Below are 22,126 nucleotides of genomic sequence, written 5' to 3'. Positions count from 1 at the left end.
AGACAAGAAATACAGGAGACGCTACGAATTCTTCTATGCCGACAAGAATACGACTCACATGGCATAAGACCAGGTACTATCTCCCCATTAGCGCTTTATTTAGCATACTGCACCTCAACATTCAGCTGTAAGTTAAAATTCTTCCAATATCGACATCGTTTTCAACATACAAGACAGTACCGTGATCTAATATATTGAGAAAAAAAAAATCGCTAAAGAGTGGATGTTACGAAATCTCCAAACCACTTAGAAAACGACGAACATCAACAATTCTACCTTTTTATAAACGAATGTCTTTAACCTCTTCAATTCAATGGCTTTTATATAGTTTTTCCCCAGACGTTTTCGTTCAACTGAGGAGACTAGACTAGACAGACACTGACTTTCAATACAAAGGGTGTCTCCGAAACTGAATAAAATCGTCTGGAAATATTTGTAATATGTAAGGGTTAAATTTGTATAAATCATTCAGCAAGATCAACTATACTATTAATCCTGCAGTAGTAATACAAGAATTATGTCAATACTTTGTACATAATATTTAGCAACAGTATTGTTAAGTGAAGACGAAGGGGAACTGCAAGGCTCGGTGAATGACTTCGGGAGTGTGTAAGAAACGGAATCATGCAAAGAGGAATAAAGTTACGATCTTCAAGAAAAATGAAGTAACTGATTGTATAGTGGTTGGATGATGAGGAATTGGAAAATGTGGGTGCATTTAGGTACTTTTACGATGTGATGAGTAAGGGTGGAAGTTTAGAGGATGACGTGCTTAAAAGTGTGCAACAAGGAAGAAAGGTTGCTGGTTCTTTGAAAGCACTGATAAGGAACAGGGAAGTGAGCATGGAAGTAAAATGGTCGCTGCCTGACAGTATTCTCTAACGGATGGATGTGAAGCTTGGACCTTGCTGGACAGAAGTCAAGAGTGAGAGCAGTGGAAATTAGTTATTTGAGAGTAGCATGTGGAATTACATGGAGAGAGAGACTGACAAATGAGGAAGTGCAGGAGCGTTGTGGTGTGGATGTGATAGAAAGCGTTAGGAAATACACTGAGGTGGTTTGGCCATGCGGAGAGGATGGAGTGAGAGACTAACGAGGAGACTGTATGTGAGTGAGGTAGAGGGGAGGAGAGGGAGGGGGAGGCTGAGGATGAGATGATGGGGAGAGGTATATGAGAGGGGGTTGTGAGCAGGGGAAAGGGCAATGAAATTGTGGGTGACGGGACATGGAGGGGATTTGTTTGAGGCCACCCCTTACGGGATTAAGGCGTCTGGCAATAGACAGACTTCCGATTTGTCATCTGCAGGAATTTACACACACCGATAAAATAATGCAATCAAGAAAGTAAAATGCTTTATAACTGTACTAGACTCTTCCAATCCACAGTCAAATACCACTATAACACTGCATAACCAAATATAAAATTAAACTGTAAATAAAACAAAAATTAACAAATAGTAAAGTAATAAAAGAAACCGGAAAGCACTATCCCCTTACTCATTTCCTACCCCAACACAGAGTATGCATATACCTCACCTGAATCTGATGCAGGAAACAGTTTACAGTAATTAATAGAAATACACATGTAAATACAGAAATAATGAACAGTGAACAAAATCCTTCACTAACTGTAAACTGTTGCACAAATACGACAAAAATACCAGACATGTAAATACCAACAAAAGAAAGAATGCAATAATAACAAATAACAACAGCAATAATAATAATAATAATAATAAGCAAGTAGAATAAAATCAATATATATATAACCCACTAACTCATTTCCGACCCACAGATGTAGTGAGAGCGAGTATGTGTGACGAAGCTCGCAGCCTCCCAAGCCACGCCCACCACAACTGCAAGCCCCACCCACCATCCCTGCAATTTACAGTCAACCACGTGTGCTTCCTTTCCTACGCATCAATTCTAACCTAGTGCCACATTTCAGCACAAGTTGAATGTTTTATTATTAACTGTATATAATAATGTGCAGAGCGTTATAGGGTTTTTAATATAGCCTTATTCATTGGAAATAGTGTTACATGCTCATTACTCAACATGGTCTGGTGAGATGTATAGTCTGCAAGTAAAAATAGTATTACACATAGCATTCTGAAGATATTACTGAGTGAAGTAAAATCATGTTACTAATTCTATAACACATTACAGTAATTCAGAAATACTGAAGTAAAGTAACAAGATCTTTAATATTTGTACTAACAGGCCGTAGGAGACAACAAGAAGTTACCGATTTTAAGCTGTACAAAATAAAGCTGCATGAAACTATAAAATATTAACAACAATTATTAGGGCAGAGAAACTACTGCATGAGGAAATAATTATAAGTAGCTACTGTAACACAGAAATCGGTGATCGAAATTGAGCTAAAAGAAACTCAAGTGATATAAACTGTGAAATACAGGAGCAAACGACTGTCTGGAATCAGCAATTGTTCGAACCCATTATTCTCAAACATCATCGCAGAAAATAACACAAACCCAAATAAAGTCTGAAAAATCTGTATTTATTTTAGAAAGTAAATCACCAAGAAAGAATATATTACAGAAACCAAGATTCGAGTAATCTGATGTAGAGGAAAAAAAAAGTAAAGAGAAACAAAATACAAGCAATTCCGATAAAAGTACGGTATTTTGAAAATTTATACAATAAAAAACGTACAGCAACACTGAAGATAATACAGTACTTGGCTCCAAGTCAAAGCAACCAAAGAACTTCCAATTGTATTCCATTACAGTCCTTCCTAAACCGCCAACATTGACAAAACACTGGAAATGCTGAGCTGGGCCAAGAAACACGTTCACCACAAGCAACACAAGGATTCAAACACTGAGAACGGGGAAAACACAGAGAAGGAGAAATGGCGGGATAATCCAAAGCGAAAAATAAGCCGAGAGGAGCAACTGAAAACGGATGACCAAAACGAGACGAAGGAGAGGAAGAACGAGTCAGATAAGTCCCCAAGTTTCTCCAGAAAGTTCGCTTCACTCAGAAAAATGGCGACGAGTAAAATGAGCCCAGAGAAAAAGGATAAGAGCAGAAATCCGGATAAAGGGACCAGAGAGACAAGCAAGAGTCCAGAAAAGGTCATCAAAGAAGATAGTAAGAGTCCGGAAAAGAGAGTAAGCAGTGTGGATAAAAGGTTGGAAACAAATTCAGAGGAGAGTGTGAAAGTAACCGATGTTAACCTGGATACCAGAATATCAGACGAACGCAGGCCGGATGTAGGAACTCATAAAATCCCGGATAACAGTCTAACCCCCGATAATATGACCAAAACACAGTCACAGGCACAAAAACAAGAGGAACAGGAAACGGGACAAGAAGAGAGATTACAACAGCAATCAAATCAACATCAAAGCAGCCCTAGTGACGCAGTTAACGGCAAACACGTAATGGAGAACAATGGAGAGGAGCCGGTTACAAATTCAAAAAGTTTAAATTCGATTCAAAATACGAGGGATTCTGAGGCGAAACTGGAAACAACGGTAAGCGCAAATGGAATAGAGACGAAGCAAAGTGAGAGAAACAGCGAAACTGACGAACAAAGACTCAAAAGTGACGAGAAACTAACTAATCTAGAAAAGAGTGAACGTGAAAAGAATACAACTGATGAAGATTTGGAAGAGAAAACGAGTGTACATGAAAACAAACAGAAAGAAACTGAAAGAACAACTATAGCCATTACGAAACATTCTGACATCACTCCAAAGCATGAACTCACAGATGCTAACAAGAACGGTGAAACATGCAATACAACGATAAACAAAGAAACAAAAGCAGACACAGTGGCTAGTGACACGACAATGAACGAAAGAGCAGAAGAGGCGAAGGAATGTTGGAATGAACGCAAAAATGTGGAAACACGAAACGAAGGGTAAGAATGTATTTACGTCACTTTGAAAAAATACGAATTGTAATTAAGGTTTAGTGTAATGCTATGGATTAAAAACTATTTCTCTCTCTCTCTCTCTCTCTCTCTCTCTCTCTCTCTCTCTCTCTCTCTCTCTCGGGATTAAATATTTTCTCTCTCCCTCTACAACTTGAGCCAATTCAGCAACAATACCTTCTGATTGTGTCAACCACCACCACTACCACCATCCCAACTACCACTATTGCTAGCACGCGTCACCAATCTGCCACTATCATACTACCACCATCGCGACCACCATTTCTACCATACTACCATTACCAGTCGTTACTTCTGGTACTACCACGCGTTACCACCACCACTGCTTCTCCCCTCCCTCCTCGTTTCACCAACTACCGTACTACTACTACTACTACTGCTGCTACTGCTATTGCTACTACTTCCATCAGCCTGCCATTACTTTCCCCCTTGCACTGCCACTATTGCTGTCACCAAACACCATCATATTCCCCCACCATTACTACAACTATCATTACCGCCATTACTACGACTACCATTACCACCATCAATATCACCAGCGGCTATACTCGTGCTACCACCATCACTATAACCACCACTACCATCATTAATATACCAACATTACCACAATCGCTACCACTATCGTTTTCTAATACTAACACTATAGCTATCAAATCACAACCACCAGTCCTGTATGAGACAGCCCTAGCATGTATTCAATATGGACGGTGGGTGTTAGCGCCGAAGTGGTGACATGTAGAGAGGTGTATGGTATGTAGGAGGACTACTGGGCCTTGACAGCAGGCTGTGAAGCCTATGCCCAGAGTTGGACACATTAAAAAAAAAAAAAAAAAAAAAAAAAAAAAAAAACGTTCCAGTTACTATCACACCCCCTCCACAACAATCACACTCCCTACCATACATCCGCCATTGCCACCATCAACACCACTACCACAACATCTAGTAAAAGGCTAATAATACCATCACCTTGAACTACCACCACAACGACTACCACCATCACCACTACCACTGCTACCATCACCACCGCTACAATTATCATCACAATGATCACCACCACCACCACACCCTTATCAATTTAACCACAACCACAACCACAACGGCCTAAAAACCATGACCACCACTACCACCACCATGACGCCACACAACCAATCAACTATCACTCTACCCTGTCCACCACACTATTATAATGCTACTCTCTATTGCTCTATATATTTTTAAACTAGTGAAAAACGAGTAAAAAAAAAAAAAAAATCCCAGAGAAGAGCCGTAAGATGGAGCGTAGGGAAAGCACTGTATAAGGGACTAAAACCTCGTGTGCCAAAATCCTCAAGGAGTGACTGACTAACCGGGCCCATTTTCTTCACAATAAATTTAGCTTTTTACCAGGCTGTTACCTTTTATTCTAGTGGCTACATGACGATTTAATTTAGCCTGCCAGAAGTCTTTGAAATTACACTAGTTTTGGATAAAATGAAATCCCTTAACCATATGTAATAAATTTGTCATTCACATCATTAATAATAATAATAATAATAATTACTCCGTTCTCCCTGTACCAGATGATTTTACTAAGGTTATGGCAGTTCTAGCTAGTTAGGTTACTACAGTACGTAGAAACAGAAGAATGACCAGCGCAGATGTTACGTCACGGACTGGAGGGGTTATTACTGTAGTCAAAAACTATCGCTAATTATGGTTATTTTAAGTATGTATTAAGCTAACCACGTGTTATTTATCGTTACCCTTCCATACATGACTCACGGCAGCAAATGATAGTAAATAAAAATACATATAAACAAACAGGCAAGGAACATTCACAATACAGTTCGACTTTCGCGTCCTCCTGTTGGTCAAAGGGCTAAACATATGATTTGTTCTATAACCCGGACTCTGGACTGACTGCTCTAAAAGTCTGATAACATCATTCTTGCCTCGGCCTTATCCCTTCCACCAAGTTACATCCAAATCGGACCCAAATAATTGAAGTTGACCCCTGCCCTGCGACCTTCACCACTGACCAATTGTTCCAAAAATCGACTCCACGTGTCCTTGCCGTACACTGGACCGTCTCACAAAGTTTGGTTTAAATCGAGTATAAACTTATAACTGACATTTCCATGTGATTTTGAGCTTGACCTTGTGACCTTGATATTAACTGAGTTCCAGTTAGAATCCTCCATTTTCGCATTACCCTGAACCTTTCCCAAGTTTGGTCTAAATCAGATAAAAACTGATTAAGCTGACCTTGCCATGTGACCTTGACCTTTGACTATTGTGACCATCTTTTACTTTTCCTCTTAAATTAATTCATTGTTTTTATAATCGAATTATTCTAACCTCACCTTCCCAACCCATCCAATAAGCTTGGTCTAAATCAGATAAAACCTTTAGTTGATCTTGCCCTGTGACCTTGATCTTTGACATTCTAAAAAACTACAGGTCATCCCCTGAGCTGACACTATGCCCTTCCATTAAGTTTGGTCCAACTCAAATTAAAACTGTTTTAGTTATTTTCTTCACACACAGACACACAGTCCAACTTTAATCTTTCCCTGTAACCTTGGCCACTGCCTTGTTGTTCTCAGGGTTTACTCCATTCCTCCTTTACCTTCAATCCTTTCACTAAGTTTGGTCATTATAGAATTAAAACGGTTTAAGCTGACAGTTCAAACTATAACCTAACCATGTCTTTGATCTTGTTATAAAAAAAAAAGGGTTACCCCTTGGCTTTCCATCGGGTTTGGCTAGAATACAATCAAAACTGTATGAGCTATTTTGTACACACACACACACACACACACACACACACACACACACACACACACACACACACACCAAGATGTACGGTAATAAATAATAATATTCACCTGATAACCAGACTTGCTTATGCAGGGAGCTCAAGAGAACATGGTTACCCGCGAGAATTCGTGGCGTATTAATATGAACCAGACTGTGTGAAGAAATGCTTGTATGTGTTTGTCTTCACTCATAGTGCTGCCAAATACTGTATTCCACAAACAAATAACTATGAATGTCAAAGCGATATAATCAGAAAAACAACGATGTCAACTTACAGCTGTTATGGAGACAAAGTTATCCAGTGAACTGACTAGGAAAATTTGTACGCGATGAAGGGTTGTGAATAAACGTCCGATGCAATAATAATAATAATAATAATAATAATAATAAACCATTATCATCATCATCATCCAGTCAAAATGCTGTAATACTGAAAGGGGATGACTAAGGTTGCTTTTAATCCCTTCACTACGAGGTCTCCATGAAGCTGAATAAAATCGTCTGGAGACAGCAGGAATAAGCAGAAGATAAACAGCTGAAGGGTATGCGGTGTGTTTCCAACCCCTTCACAAACAGGTATCTCCTTAACTGAATAAAATCATCTGGAATTTTCAATACTGTAGATAAGTGTTAATGACTGTAGTAGTATTGTACGTGACGATAAAAATCACAGTAACAGTATTGTGGATAATGACGATACTGTAATGATTACAATACTGTAAATAATAATGATGATTATAATTACAGATTATGATAATTATAACTGCAATATTATAGACAATGATGATAGTAATACTGTATATAATGACGATAATGACTAACTCTGTCGTTGATGAAGGAACAGTTTTTGCAGTACAGTACTGTACAAAATATCGATATGTAATTATTATAGTATTAGCAGTAGTAAAATTCAATATGATTAACTGTATACTTGTATTTATTGCTTGCACTGTGAATTGGTTATTTTTTTTCCTCTGGTCATGTTTGTGTTTGGTGTGTATGTCTGTTTGGGTTCTAACTTTTGGGAGCCTTGACATCATATCATTTCATTTCATTTTTAAAGGCTCCAACATGCTTGCATGCGTCGGCCTTGGTCACCTAATGGCGTCTCTCCATGCTGCACAATCCATTGCAGCCTCCCTGTTCAGTCCCCTAACCCTGAGGTCATACTTAATGACCTCGTCCCATGTCTTTCTCGGTCTACCCCTCATAACCCCACCCACAATATTAACACTTCTCACCTTCCTCACCCTTAATTTTTTTTTGTAGGTTTATAACTTAACTATAACTAGCGTAACTTTAGATATAACAGAATCACTAGAGTGAAAAGAAATCTACCCTGAGCAAATGGTTGGTCCCCATCTCAGCCCTCAAGGACATTCTAGTTATTATCAACATTTTTTAATTCATAAATAGTACTGTAATTATCATCACTATTTTTGTCATTGTTATAATTACTGTATACCATTATTATCAGTCATCAATGAAGTTCACACACACACACACACACACACACAATCTCCCTCCCTCAACTAACCTAACCTGAACCATCTTCACTAAACCTCTCCCTATCTTCCAGTGACTAACCTAACCTCAACCATCATCACTAAAGCTCTCTCTGTCTTCCAGTGATGTGAGTGGCCAGGAGGAAACCAGCCATATTCAGCAAGAGGCAAGAATCGGCTTTGAAAACTTTGGGAGTACTGAAAAAAGAGCTCCTACACCTCCACCGAAGCCTCAGCGAACTTTTTCATATGGAGCAGGGGAACTGATCATGCAAGCTTCAAATGTAAATGATCTGTCTCAAAATGGGAATATAAATGGTGAACAGACACTGAACGACGTGATTCAAGGCACCACCAAAAGCCCTGTGACTAAAGATTCCCCCCAAATGACCCAAAGGGAAGAAAGTATAGAGAGATTGAATAAAACAGATAAAGAACCCCAACAAAAGGATGGTAAGGAAAATGGCGACAGGTTGAAAGAAACAGATTTATGTTATCCACAGCAAAGTGACTCTGAAGTACCAAATAAACTGTTTATTGTAGAACCCACAGAGCCCTCACAGGCTCATTCCCTCAAAGACAAACCAGCCATGTCACCAGATGATAAAGGAGACTCAAATGATGTGAAAATTGACTTTGTTGTAACAAACGTCAGCCAACAGGATAAAGCGGATTCAAACGATGTGACAGAAACCAAAGAAGAAGAAAATAAATACTTAAAAAATGAAGAAAGTTCAGTTGTAACAGAAGGTGCCCAAACATCTGGTCAAATTGAGCAGAAGACACCAACAGAAACCCCACAGAAGATCCCAGCTATAACAGACATGGCACCAGAGAAAGTCATAATGGAAGAGAACCCCAAGGGAAAGCAAACTGATAAAGAATCATCAGCTATCACAGACACACAGCAAGAAGAAAACCTTGCAGAAATAATACAAAAGCCTGAAGATTCCCAGGAAACCAATGAGAACCACACAGAGGTCCAAAAGAAGCCAGCAGATCTGACAGAATCTAAAGAAGAAACCCTGGAGATTAATGAAAACTTCACTAAAACCTCAGAAAACAGTCCAGAAACACCAGTGATACCACAGAACCTCACAGAAACCCAAACAGACAAACCTCCTCTTCCTCCTAAAAACAAAAATTACATTTTCGGGTCATCAAGCTACAGGAATGGATTGGCGGGCAAAGGAATTGGATCTGGAAGCAACAAGATTGGATCTTCCTTGCCTGCAGATGTCAACAATTGTGCCACAGGTGCCAGGGAAAGTTCTGATGGGTGGAGACTAAGGGGGAGAAGCGGGACTGAATCAAATGCTTGCAGTACCTCACTATTAAGCAGTAACAAAGGACTATCAAAGGATGCCAGCACATCTAGTCCCACACTGAAAGTAACCCATGCACCAGATAGACCCCCTTCCCCTCTCACCACCAACTCTCATGCACTAAATTCAAGCGACTCTAGTCTGGGGAAGGAATCCAGCGCATCAAACACATCCCTGACAACCAAACAAACGGAGAGAGGCAGGGCACAAGCAGCTATGGGTGGGTCACTGCCTGCATCACCCTCAGCTCCAAAACGACATAAACGTGCTCCTCCTGTCCCAGTTGCCAGATCTCTTCACGCACTAAACTCATCATGTTAGTACAGTATATTATGGTATTATTTATAGTGTATCTTTTCAGGTCTGTGTACAGACTGTTTAAAAACAAACTGAACTGATGCATCCTGCATGTGGTTCAACATCTCTGCAGTGTATTTACCACTCTTAGGACGATACTTGATTCCCTGACTGTTGTTTATGAATATGTATGTATGTATGTATGTATCATATGTATTTGTGCCAATGATATGGATTTATAGATCACTGCCAGAGATAAACAATAGTGCGTACACTGGTTCACTCTCTATTTTTCTCTGTGAAAAAAAGTGCTCATTAGAACCCTCTTATGTGAGTAAAACCTGACCAGTGAGTGACAGAAAACTCTTTAGGTTGGCTGTAGATACCACATTTTTCAAAGACAACAGGCAATACCAAAACTGATGACAAAAGTAATCAATATTATAATGAAAACTATAGAATGGATGAGAGGGATACAGGAGTCTGATGTAACATTGGTCAAAGGATAAAAAGGAATACAATACTCTGAGATAATACAGACATATGCAGTAATGCACAAACTAGGGTACTAAGGACAAGGGTACAGTTGGAAGAATAAGACCTTGTGCGGTGTAGAAGAATAGTGGAACAAAATACTGGTGTGATGGAAGGACGAGGGGTGAAAGCATAAAAGAAATATGCAAGGAGGCTATTCTGTCATGGCCATCCCCTCCTAGGGGGGTTCCCAGGAGGAAGCAAGGCACCAAAGTGAATTATTGTAATTTCTCATGGCATGTTATCATTTATGTGTACCATATACCAATATGGATGTGAACTATTATCAAATAATGAGGTTAGGTTCATTATAACATTTCAATCACTTCTCATTTAGAACATACTAAAGAAATACAATCAGTCAGTTACTGTACTCTCACCAATCAGTAGTTCTGAAACAGTGAAAAAGATTCGTGCCCATCTGATTATAAAGGATTTAATTAGCACAACTGCCTTAGGTTTCAACACTTTCGAGAAGATATAAAGTATAGCTGTACATAATACATACACATTTTCTGAGTAAAAAGACCATTATTAATAAAAAAAAAAAATCTCGTTTCAGCTCAGAGCAAAGCAGCAGCCAGCAATGCACCCACAACCAATCCTGTTCCCAAGCCAAGAAAATCTATCTCTCTCAACCCATTTGACAGTGAGGATGATGAGGAAGAAGAGAGCAAAAAAGAGGAGATAATTAAGGACGAACAGGAAAGAAACGAAGAAAGAAAACCTGAAGCACAATTAGGGATGACCACAAAGGAAGCACAAGCCACAGACACCAAAACAACTGTGGACACCAAGCCAACACAAATGCCAGTCCCAGTGCCAAGAAAAACAGTGCCCTACAATCCATTTGACAGTGACGATGATGATGAAGAGACAAGTGAACCAGCTAGCAGAAATAACCAAACAACCATAACTACAAATTCTAGTGAACCAGCAAGCAAAACTGGACAAACAAAAGCATCTACAAGTTCCACCCCTGCAAAACCACCAACTATCAGCAAGAATCCATTTGAAAGTGACGAAGATGAGGATATGGAGGAGACAGAGTTCACCCCAGACAGAACATCATCCCCAGCTAAATTCGGCAGCTCTTCTATCACATCCACCAGCAACCAAAACAACACTTTCACCACATCTTCCAGACTAAATGACTCAGTATCTTCAATGAACTCAACAAGAACACACAACACAACTGCATCGACAAACCCCTTTGATGAGGATGATGACAATGAAGAGGACTCCATGAATGAAAGTTTCCAGCGAGACTCCAAAATTCGTCAAAGCTACAATGTTGGGGCTCAGAGTCAGTTGGTGCGAGATGGTCCAAGGGCGTCACTCCCACCAACATACAGAAGCCGTACAGGGAAGAAGAAGAGACAGGCACCACCACCGCCAGGACAGGTAATGCACTACAAGTACAGTGGTTGGTTACAGATACTGCAAAGCTCTAACTTACATACTGTACATCTGATTTATTTAATTCTGACTTTATATATGGTGACACACACACACACACACACACACACACACACATTCAGTTTTACATTTTATAATGTATATACAGAAATGATAATGACTAGACGGATGTGTAGTGCATCCTTAAATGAGAGGCTGGGAAGGGGGGGGAGGGGGAAGGATTGTAACTAAAGAGTTGAAGGGAGAGATGGGACTTGAACATATTAGTATAGTAATGAAGAGAGGTAGACTGAGATGGTGAGAGCACGTTGTGAAGATGGAAGATGACAACTGGACATGGAATGTGAGAGGTGTGAATGTTAGGGGTAGGGCTGCAAGAGGCAGACCAAAAATTGACAGGGACAAGGTCATAGAGTGTGACCTCAGGGATAATAACTGAATAGGGAAGTTGTCAGAGATCGAGTAGTGTGGAAAGCCACCATTAGGTTACCAAGACCAGTGCATGCAAGCATGTTGGGGCATAAGAGTATCATCATCATCAAATCCTGTGTTACCCCATGAGAGGTGTAGGAGCCAGGGGCTAGGCAAGTTGCTCCTGACATTTAAGATGAGAGTGACCAGCCTCACACATCCCTGAGTGGCATTACATGAGCAATAAACCCCAACCATCCTTTGGATATAAACCTGCACAGGCTCAATCCAGTTGGAGCACCTTAATTACCCATTGGAGCACCTACACTCAGCGTAGGGTCATCCATGGACAGAAGAAAGAGGAAAGAATAAAGGCATGAGAGTAAGTATAGATAAAACAAAGGCGATGGTATCTACGGTTGGAGGCAGTACTGTCAAAGTCAAGAGAGAGTGGCCATGTGCAGTTTGCCACAAGGGTGTGGAAAGTAATTCCATCTTATGCAGTGCTTGTGATAAGTGGGCACATAAAAGATGTAGTGGTACTAAAGGTAGACAGCAAGATAATGCTGATTTCATATGTGTGGTGTGTCGGGGAGAGCATGTGGAGATTGTCAGGTGTTGAAAGGAAAGATCTTGCCGATGGATTTCCTGATTGTGTAGAAGAGTTTTGTTATTAAGAAGAATGTTGTGTGCTGGAGGCAAGGCTGAAACTGGCTCTGTGACTACAGAGAGAAGAGGTTGGATGAAGTTCTGGGAGCTGTTGCCTCTCCTGACACTGAGAGGGCTCTCCCTCCATGCAAAGGGATCTTTGTATGTGGCATGTGTTAGGAATGTAATACTGTATGGTAGTGAGACCTAGGCAGTAAAGGAAGAGGATATTCACAGGCTCAAACATACAGAAATTACAATGATTACATGGATGTGCAATGCATCCTAGAATGTGAGGCCTGGGGGGCTAGGTTTATGATGGAAGAATTGAGAAGAAGGACAAGACAGGAGTGTACTGGTGTTGTGATGAGGAGAGGTAGATTGAGATGGTTTGGGCATGTGGAGAGGAAGGGGGATGACAAATAGGTGCAGAAAGTGAGAAGTGTGAATGTAGAGCTGCAAGTGGCAAACCAAAAATGACTTGATGAGGTCACAGAGTGTGGCCTCATGGATAAGGGATTGAATAGGGAGGCTGCCAGAGATCAAACAGGATGAGAAGCTGCCATTAGGTGACCAAGGCCGGCGCATGCAAGCATTTTGGAGCCTTTATAAACGAAAAGAAACTAAACAAAATATAGACATACAGGTCTGAATATGCATCTTTTATATACAGTACTGTGTGTTGGTATATGCAGTATATATATACATATATACTGGTATATATATATATATATATATATATATATATATATATATCCATCCATCATCCAATCCTACATTGCCCCAAGAGGAGCGTAGGAGCCCGGGGCTAGGCAGTTGGTCTCAACATTTAAGATGAGAGTGACCAGCCTCACTCATCCCTGAGTGGCATTACATGGGCAATCAACCCCAACCACCCCTTGGACCCTTGGATAAAACCTTCACCGGTTCAATCAGACTGGAGAGCAATAATTACCCACTAAACCACCAGGTGCCAAAATTTGGTTATATGGTTACCACCCAGCATAGTAAATGGTTTCCTGGTGTACAGGAAACCATTTGGCTTGTCACTCAGTGTAGTCACCCACAGGCAGAAGGAAAAGGAAAGAATGAAGGAAAGAAAGACAGAAGAGGGAGTGTAAAGTCACCTGTAGGCAGAAGGAAAAGGAAAGAATGAAGGACAGAAAGACAGAAGAGGATGGAAGGAAAGAAGGATGGAAGAGAGGAAAGAGCAGACACCCGAGAGCAGTAATACATCGAGTGAGTGGATGGTGAGTGCCCCCACCTACCACTATATATATATATATATATATATATATATATATATATATATATATATATACCCGGTATATATGTGAACTCCCATAACTTCCAGTTTATTTACAGTACTGTACTATCTTCAAAGTTAGGCATCCCCTGTATTGTACTGCATAGCAGTGTCCCTTGACCCGTATTAATATCCCATCAGGGCCTTGATCCTAACAATCAGCTCCCCTTCAGTAATTATTAAAAAGTTACTGGTTTAATGTGTATAGTACCACAGAACTGTTCACCCCTGTCTGGGAAGTGTATGCTAACCACTAAAAAGAAGCAGTCAATAAAATTAAAATCCTGTCCCATACTGCCATGGTGAGGTGTCGGAGCCAGGACCTAAAATACAGTACATGTACCATGGCCCAGAATATTCAACAATAAGTGACTGACCTACATCCTTTGCGGCATGATGTTATCAGACAACCTCCAGCGGCCTCTTAGGGATTAGAATTGATGTGTATGCAGAACATGCTTTTCATCCACTGGGATCTCAGTCCACAATACTCCCTCACATGACCATACATAAACAGTGAATAAGTAAATACACCAAGTCTTTGTTATAAGCCACCATTCTCCACATTCCCTTTTGCCATTAGCCCTTCACAGTGATGGTGTCAGTTTTTCATTTTAACCCATTCACTCTGATGACATCTTTCACTGTATCCCTTTATCTATGATGCCATCTTTTCTGGTTTATTCATGCTACCTCCAGATGACTGACAGGCTGTAAAGGTAGTCAGGGAGATCTCTTTTTGTGAAGGGGTTAATAAAAGCTACATCTGACCTCTTCAGCTCCAAAAGCTTATTTTGAGCTGATAAGGTTGTAACGAGACAGCAAGATTAAATATACTGTAGATTATGTCCTCAGGCTGAAGGCATTAATGTTCTTTTCTGCCATCAATCCCTTCACTACAAAGATGTAATGATGTCTTCCTACACAATTTTACTTGCCTAGGAAAGTTCATGAGGGTCTTAGCTGACCTGTCCAGTATGACATGTCTCCTATGAGCTGAGTAAAATAATCTTTCTTAAGTTGAATATAACATTCTAAAATATTTCACTAAAACGGTTACAGTATTTATAAACTACAGTAAACCTTCACTATAACAGACTAACTGGCAGGAAGCCAGGTTCATTAAAGCCAAAAGTTTATTTTTATCTGAGAAGGGGCTTCAAGCAAATTTGAAAATTAACAGGTAAAACAGCATATTCTTGTACTTAAAATATAAACTATTCCCATTTTACACTAACCAGACCAATTATTTCGCCCTTTTGCAGTTTAATTGACGTCCGTGTCACAGAACTTCTACATGACTAGTACAGTACTGTATTACTTTAGTCTGTTATTACAACTCAACAATCACGATGGGGAGAGGTCAATTTCAGGCCAAGTTGGAGTAAAAAGAGTAGGAAACACATGTGTTGTACACTGTACCTTTATGTATATAGATAGCTGTACACTGCTTACATTACTGATTATCTTGTAGACTGTACACTGAGTTGCCAGTCACTCATCATCACTGTTGGCAAAGATGGTTTCTGGTGACTTTTCAGAAAAGGAGGGGATTGGAGAATTCTGACTAAAAGCCATTTTTCACAATTACAATGGGAAAACATTTGGCACAGTCAAGAGACATGAGACATGCACAAGGTTGTCTGAAGCAACAAAAGATGCACCAAGACAGGCCAGTCACATGCAATACAGTACATATGTCCAGATTCCCCTGGTCAACCAGAAGTGGCCCCAAAATAGCCCAACCTGTCACCTATTTCCACAAGCAGATCTCCAACCTAGCCCAAGTGGGTGGGAAAAACTGCCTCTAACTTTGGTAACGGTACTGGTATTCTGAGTCACCCACATGTGAGTGATTCAAAAGGGCCCTGTGATGCACCACATTTAACAGATAATGTACATTATAACGAAAAAAACTGTTTAGCAGGCTCAAAGGCATTTGGAAAGGTTGAGTGATGCACCACATTTAATGAACATTGGTGCTGTTTACCCAATGAACTGTTCAGTTGTTCAGTGGGCTTGGTGTTCATAAAATCCAATATTCACTATATTGCGGTTTGTTGCCGTGAAGGTTTACTGTAAATAAAACTGTCTAGGGAAAGCAGTATATCTGATGATGCGTTGCTACATGCTAATAGTGAATAACGGCTTTACAGACTGGTACAGAATTCTGTTGATGTTTGTAGGTGACATGTTGGAAAGTATGTGTTGATAAGAATGGAGTGATGAGCATTGAGAGAGAGAGAGAGAGAGAGAGAGATTGACTCCCAGTGTGATGTTGTGGTGAATGGAATGAAATTTGGAATGGTGTGAGAGTTTAAGTATGCAGGTGCAGTCATAAAAAAGAATGGTAAACATGCAAAGGTAGTGGAATGTTGTGTGGCACAGGGAAGGGAGGTGTCTGGTGATGTGAAGGGCTTGATATTAAACAAAGGTCCAATTATGGTGGCTGGAAGAGGGTTGCATGAAGAGTTTGTGTCCAGAGAAACATATGGTGTGGCATGCAAATGAAAGTCAAGAGTTAGAGCAATGGTGATGTTATTGAGAAATGCGTGTGGAAAGTGGAGAGCATATACGATAGGAAATAATGTGATTCATAAATGATGTGGAATAAGAAAGTCTGTGGACAACCCAGTTGAATACAGCACTCTAAGAAGGTATGAACATATGGAGATAATGTGTATAAAAGGGGTGGTGGAAAGGATATATGTGAGTTTGAGGGTGGCAGGAGGCATAGTATGCTAAGAAGCAGGTGGATAGATGTGGTAAAAAATAAGTGCGTGAGAAATAAAAGTATGGAGGCTGATGAGGCAAGGGAAATGACATGGGACCAAACTTGTTGCATGAATTCTGTATGGAGAAGTGCATGACAGGGGCTTAGCAACCCCTTTTAATATGACATTCATAGAGTTGACTTTGTCTGGCAGGTAATTATGAAGTGCCTGTGCATAAAGTGGTGTGCCTGTGGAGGAATCAGGATTCCAAGGGCTTTAATGGTTCATGAATGACTATGGGGTCCATTAGGCCTCTCTCTCTCTCTCTCTCTCTCTTATTTTCTGGATCCTACCTCACCCCACCCGTATGTGGGAAAGAGGCTATCTATCTATCTATCTATCTATCTATATATATATTGTTACGGAACAGAGAAAGATAATGTACACTTTAAGTGAGAATACTAAAAATCTCTACTGTCCCGTAAAGTTCCAGGTTCAAAACAAAAGAGTTAGGTAAAATTACAAGTTAAAGTTTAATGCTAACAACTAAACATTCAGGACTCATAAGGATAATGTAATGGCAAAAAACAGGTTAAATATATGGTTAACTGCAATAGCCTCTATTAACACGAAATTAGCAAGAGTAAATTTATCTAAGTCAATCAATCAATCAATCAATCATTTCCTGTGGCACCCCACGGGATGCATAGGGCCTCAATGAACTCTCTCCACCAATACTTGTCTCTTGCCATCTCCTTCAGGTCCCACCAACACTCCTCTCCTGCTTCTTTTTTCATTGTCCTCAACCAGGTTTCCCTCGGCCTACCTCTACCTCTTCTTCCTCTAGTAATCCACTCTGGCACATCCTGTATTAAACAACCTTCTTTTCTGTATATGTGCCCCAGCCACTTCCAGCGAGACAGTCTCACATATTCATTAACTGGTTCCACTCTCGTAATATCCCTTAGTCTTTCATTTGTAACTCTGTCTTGCCACTTTACCCCAAGAATCCTTCTCAGTATTTTATTCTCAAATCCTAATACTTCCTGATCTGTTGCAATTGTACTGTACCATGACTCATGCCCGTAAATTAAAATTGGTCTAACCATGGACTTGTAAATTTTCACTTTAGTATGTACCGAAAGCATATTATTATTCCAAACAGATTTCAACATTCCAGCAGCTTGCCAAGCCTGTCTAATCCTCTCCTCAATTTCATTGTTTAATGATCCATTAGATGATACAATCGTTCCCAGATATTTAAAGTTTTCTACATTCTTCACCACATTATTCCCAATTACACAATCGATTTGGTTCTCCACGTTCATATTAATAATTTCAGTCTTTCCACAATTTATTACCAATCCCACTTTTTCTCCTTCCTCCACCAGACAATCGAGCACCCTCTGCATCTCGTAAATACTTCCACAAATCAGTACAATATCATCAGCATAGTCCAAATCCATCAGCTTCTTATTTTCTGTCCAGTTAATTCCTGCACCTGTTCTCCTTACAACCTTTTTCATAACATAATCCATAACCAAAACAAACAACAATGGCGAAAGAACTCCTCCTTGAATCACTCCTGACCTAACTTGAAATGGATCACTCAAAGAACCACCCACCATTACCTTACAAAAAGTACCTTCATGCAGGCTTCTAATAATATTTACAAACTTTTCTGGTATACCATAGAATCTCATAATTTTCAACATAGCTCCACGTGAAACACTATCAAACGCCTTTTCAAAATCCACAAAATACATGTTAAGTGGCATTTTCATCTCATTAGCTTGTTGCATTAGATGCCTTACAATAAAAATCTGATCATTACAACCTCGACCCTTTCTAAATCCCGCTTGTTCTTCTCTTAAAATTTTATCAATTACTGGCTCTATTCTATTCAACAAGATTTTGGAAAAGACTTTTGCAACTACAGGTGTCAAAGTTATCCCCCTCCAATTGCCACACACACTTAAATCTCCCTTTTTTGGTATTTTTATAATCACTCCACTTTTCCACTCTTCTGGAATTCAACCATTATCCCAAGCCACATTAAAAAGTTTCAAAAGCGCATTCATCAACTCGTCATTTTCCACCTTAAGCATTTCAGGGAATATTCCATCCTCACCTGGAGCCTTAAAATTCTTTAACTCCTTTATAGATTTTGCTACCTCTTCCAAAGTTATATCCCCTGTTTCTATCTGCAAATCTCTCTCGGCTGGCAAAATGTCCTTTTCAGCTGGGATTGGTCTATTTAGAACAGATTCAAAGTGCTCATTCCATCTTCCTTTTATATCCAAATCTTTAGTCATCAAATTACCATTTCTATCTCGTACAGGTATTTCCTTCCTTCTCCTTTCAGTCCCAGTTAACTCCTTTATGGCCTGATACGCTACTCTTGTGCTCTGCCCGTCAATTTTTACTTAATTTAATTTCTGTCTCTGTCGCCTTTTCATCATATAGTCTCCTCTTATCACGTCTAACGAGTCTTTTTACTTCAGAATGTAAACTCCAGTACTTTGCTCTAAGTACTTCAACTACCTGGCCATCAACATGTTATTCTTCACTTCTTAACTTAGCCTCTTTCCTTTTCTGAATTACATTCCATGTTTCATCTGACATCCACTTTTTCCTTCTCGCTTTTCCCTTTTTCTTAATAGTAACCTTAGCACTCTCATGCAAAACCTCTTTTACCTCTCTCCACATTTGATTAATATCATTGTCTTCAGATTCCATCAAAGTCTGCAGGACTAGAAACCTGTTTCTACATTCGCACCGAAACTTTTCCCTCGTGCTCTCATCACTTCTCAGCTCATCAAAATCATAATTATTACCTCCTGTACAATTACCATTAACGTTTCTCTTAAGTTTTATTTTAATCTTTGACACAACAAGTTGATGATCACTACCTATATCTGCTCCCCTCCTTACGCAAACATCTTGCAAATAACTTCTATGCCTTCTGCTACTTGCAATGTGGTCAATCTGGTTACAATATTTACCACATGGTGAAATCCAAGTAGTCTTATGTATTTTTCTATGCTCAAAGATAGTTCCACCAATGATAAGGTCATTTGCCAAACAAAAGCTTGCAAGTCGCACCCCATTTTCGTTTCTTATACCAACACCCTCCTTACCCATACAATCTTCAAAGCCATCCCTACTACTGCCAACAATCGCATTAAAATCACCAATGCAAACTAACACATCATGTCTTGCCACTCTATTCACTACATCCTGCAGCTTCTCATAAAAGTCATCCTTCATTTCATCAGCAGCCACATTTGTCAGAGCGTACCCTACAACCATACTGATATTACCATGGTCAGATTTTAAGCGAGCATAAAGCTAGCGCTCATTAATTGGTTCAAACTCACATAGTGCCTTGCAAGCATCTCTACTCAGCAGTAAGCCTACTCCTTGGTAATGATTTCCATCACTCCTACCAGAAACCAACATAGTAATACCATCTTCCAAATTCATTTTATCAACTCCAAGCAACCTCGTTTCTGTAAGAGCACAAATATCCATCTTGTATTCCTTGAACACTGAAATAAGTTCTTCCATTTTACCAGCCTGATTGAGAGTTCGAACATTCCAGTTTCCTATTCTTAAGGTTCTTTTTGGATTTATGAACTTATTTCTACACCGTGGGATTCTTAGCACCCCCTGCCCACTTAAGGGCTGCACGGAACTGAGGGCCATTGCTTCGTCACCAAAGTTCATCAAGATTTCTTAGGCAGTAAAAATCTTTTACCCTGGAGCCAATGCCAGTGACTCGCAGGAACCAGACAGTGGAGAGAGGAAATTAACTAAATGAAAGTAAAATGCAGAGGGTTTGGACAGACAAAGTACAAGGGAAAGAAAGAGAGCAAAAAGAATGTAGATAAGTCAGCCCTGATAAAATGAGAAAACCAGATAATACTCAGTGAATGCATGATATATTATTTCAGATACAAAATATTATTACCACTGGCTGACAATATGAATTACAAAAACTTTACTAGGCCTACGAATCAACACCTTATGCTATACAGTACAAGAACAAAATGTAATAACACTTATACTCAAATTACACAGCTGCTAGATGGTTGGAGACTTCCTGAGCACTCACAATAATAACAACTGTACAGGGGAGGACAGAGATGTGAGCAAAATGAGGAGTAGATCTAAGTGGCACTAATGCAGAGACTGAGCTCATTATATAGGGGCCGGCAGAGCTTGATACAACTTGTAAGAAGGACGCGCAAATGAAGCCATGGGGACAAAGAGTTGACAATCCTGCTCTGAACAACAGAAAGAACGACTTACTCTACTATAAGGGAGGAGGGGGGGAGTGAGGTAGAACACGCTCGTGATCAAACATGCAGCATACTGTACGTTAGAATTACACAAAGGATGATGAAATCATAGGCTATGTAACAATATATATAAAAAGAATTATGAAAAAATGAGTTTTAAAAATTGCCTTACTAGGAAGTATGATGATGATGATGATGAAAAATCCCCATTTTTTCCTCACTTAATGGTAGGATGAGGTAGGGACCACAATGCAAAGAGAAAACACAAGAAAATAGCATGCCCAGTGAAATACTGTATTACAGTATTACAAGTACTGTACTGTATTATTAGTTGTTACTACGATATTTATTCAAATGCTCCTAACTTACAGAATGCTCAAGACAGAGTACGAAATGAGAGCCTAGAGAGCCTATCCAGGGGATCATCAATGTCCAGCCTTACCAAAGGGGGGTCTGGCTCCACCACCTCTCTTACAACACCACCCTCCACCACCGCCAACACACCTCCAAAGCGACCACCTCCACCACGACCACCACCACCAAAGATAAAAAATTAACTAACGGAAGTGATACTGAATAATAAGTAGCCCCTTTTGTTAGCATACTAACAGTGTTTCACTTACAAGAATATCTTGACCATGAATTCATTTGCAGAAGTAAAGTGATAAGCTCCATGCATGATATATGAAAGTTATGTAATTTATACCACTGTACAGTACTGAATGAAGTACTTGAAAATCTTAATTTCTGTGCCTTATAAATATTAGCTTGCCATAGTTTACCAATGCAAGTGATATTTCAGCCTTGAGAAAGGTTTCATATGCTCTGTACCCAAGGAATCAAACCCCAATTCCTCTTGCCTCCTTTGCACAGTACAGTCAGGAAACTGCAAGTTTTTCCTGTTGCCTGGTCAGTTCAATGCAGAAAGGTCGATCC

General features: G+C 39.8%; 1 protein-coding gene across 1 annotated transcript; it reads left to right on the top strand.

Annotated features, from left to right (window-relative positions):
- The first annotated feature begins 2,738 nt into the window (after positions 1 to 2,738).
- On the top strand, positions 2,739 to 22,039 carry LOC145408444 (uncharacterized). Its single transcript, XM_080279172.1, has 4 exons — positions 2,739 to 3,895; positions 8,357 to 9,873; positions 10,951 to 11,792; positions 21,562 to 22,039. Exons 1-4 carry the CDS (start codon positions 2,793 to 2,795, stop codon positions 21,745 to 21,747), a joined length of 3,648 nt encoding a protein of 1,215 aa, XP_080135298.1. The 5' UTR covers positions 2,739 to 2,792; the 3' UTR covers positions 21,748 to 22,039.
- The last annotated feature ends 87 nt before the right edge of the window (positions 22,040 to 22,126 follow it).

Source organism: Coenobita brevimanus, chromosome 77 (genome assembly GCF_032717465.1).
Source record: "Coenobita brevimanus isolate Jiangsu-jjx chromosome 77, ASM3271746v2, whole genome shotgun sequence".
NCBI classification, from domain to species: Eukaryota; Metazoa; Arthropoda; class Malacostraca; order Decapoda; family Coenobitidae; genus Coenobita; species Coenobita brevimanus.
This window is presented reverse-complemented; position numbering and strand designations above follow the sequence as displayed.